Below are 1844 nucleotides of genomic sequence, written 5' to 3'. Positions count from 1 at the left end.
CATATAACTATATAAATGGTTATGTAAAATGAGCATAAGCGATGGAAAGCGAGATAGTGCTCAGCGATGGCTTAGCGTTCTTTACAAATTATTTATAMTATATTTTTTTAGAAATATTTTTTCAATACGTTTACTATGTGTCAAATAAATAATCAATTCTATTGACGTTACGCCGTCAGTCWTTTAAGGCGCATTGATGTTATTGTTATTGCATTTTATTGGATGTTGCTATAAATTATGCGCGAGTGGTAGGATGAGCTTTCAGTTGATTTCCGGCAGCGGCGCGTTGAACTTTGCAATTCTAAACATAATTGACTAGAAAACCCGGTTATTCGGTGGAACAATAAAGCGAAATAAGTTTCACGATCGAATTTTGAGGATCAACGCATTGCAAATTAAATTGTGTGAAATAGCAATAGAAAAGGATTCGCCACGATTTCGRGCTAAATTATTAATATTGTGCACTTACCGACAAAGCGTTGGCGAAAAACTGAAAAGAKACAAGCAAATAAGTGTTAATTATAAAAAATTTAATTTAAAATACGTAAAAATATATATTGTTTAAAAAAAAAAAGAAAATATAAATTTTTTGGTTTGAATAATATTAATATTGCGAGAAATGAATSTACAATTAAGAACGAGGTGAGCTTCAAATGAATAAATTTAATAAAATCTGAAACATTTTGGAAAAGCAAAAGTTTAAAAAAWTTTTAAATTTTGAAAAAAAAACCAAATTTTCAAAAAATTCAGAATTTTCCAAAACAAAAAATTATAGATTATTAAAATTTCAAAAAAAAAAGCTAGTAACAACTTATTTAGAATTTTCAAATTAAAAATTAAGAACCTGGTGAGCTTCAAACGTATAAATGTAATAAATTTCAATATTTGATATATTGGCTAAATATTAACATTTAAAATGAAACATATTGGAATAACCAAAAATCTTGAAACCTTCAAATTTCAGAAAATATTTAGGACAATGTTTTGGAATATAAAAATAAATACCACAAAAAAATCTTTAGAATTTTCAAATTTCAAAAAAAAAAAGTTACCAACATTTTTTAGAGTTTCCAAATTTAATAAAAATTGCTTTTTCATAATATTTCAGATTTCCAAATTTTGAACTTCGAAATAAAGCCAATTTACCAAATTCTGAAATTAAAAAAAAAATTTGAAAAAAAAACCAATGAATATTCTAAAATTTGAAAATAATTAAAAATTGAAAATGTTTGATAACTTCATTTTTGGAGAAAAAAACTAAACTTAAAATTTTCAAGGATTTTAGTTTTTTTTTTTACTTGAAAAATTTAAGATACGAATTTGTATGAAAATTAGAAATATTTTCAATTTTAAATTTTCGAATAAAAACATTAAATTAATAACTTTTTGAAACTTTTAATGAATTATTGGAAATTGGAAATTTTTTAAAATAAATTTTGAAAAACACGGAATTTAAAAATTTCCTAAGATTTACGTTTTGTAAGTAAAACTTTAATACAAAAATTTTTGTGAAAATTGGAAATAATTACAATTTTAAATTTACAGCAAATTACAATAACAGCAAATTAGTTGTATGCAATTTTTTTGAAATTTGAATATTTAATAAATTTGGAAATTTTTTGTTAAGTGAAGGTTAGTTAAAAATTAAAATAATTTTGTTGTAAATGACTGCGTGTAGAGTGAATCAAACAAAACTGTTGAGTGGCAGCGATGTCAACTATGAAATCTAACCTGATTGTGTGTGAACATTGTTGAAATTTGCAATTATAAAAAGTTTAAAACTTGTAATTAAATTTTAATATAAACTTTAATGGTTAAAAACTAACACAAAAAAAAATTAAAAG

General features: G+C 23.1%; 1 protein-coding gene across 1 annotated transcript in view; it reads left to right on the top strand.

Annotated features, from left to right (window-relative positions):
- Positions 1-254: 254 nt before the first annotated feature.
- The window catches only part of LOC108966584 (apolipoprotein D-like), a 6765-nt gene continuing 5175 nt past the window's right edge, over positions 255-1844 (top strand). The window contains exon 1 of the mRNA XM_018929576.1: positions 255-642. Coding sequence (XP_018785121.1) covers positions 620-642 — 23 coding nt within the window. The 5' untranslated portion in view covers positions 255-619. The remainder of the gene's footprint in view (positions 643-1844) is intronic.

Source organism: Bactrocera latifrons, unplaced genomic scaffold (genome assembly GCF_001853355.1).
Source record: "Bactrocera latifrons isolate USDA-ARS-PBARC rearing strain unplaced genomic scaffold, ASM185335v1 scaffold_165, whole genome shotgun sequence".
NCBI classification, from domain to species: domain Eukaryota; kingdom Metazoa; phylum Arthropoda; class Insecta; order Diptera; family Tephritidae; genus Bactrocera; species Bactrocera latifrons.
This window is presented reverse-complemented; position numbering and strand designations above follow the sequence as displayed.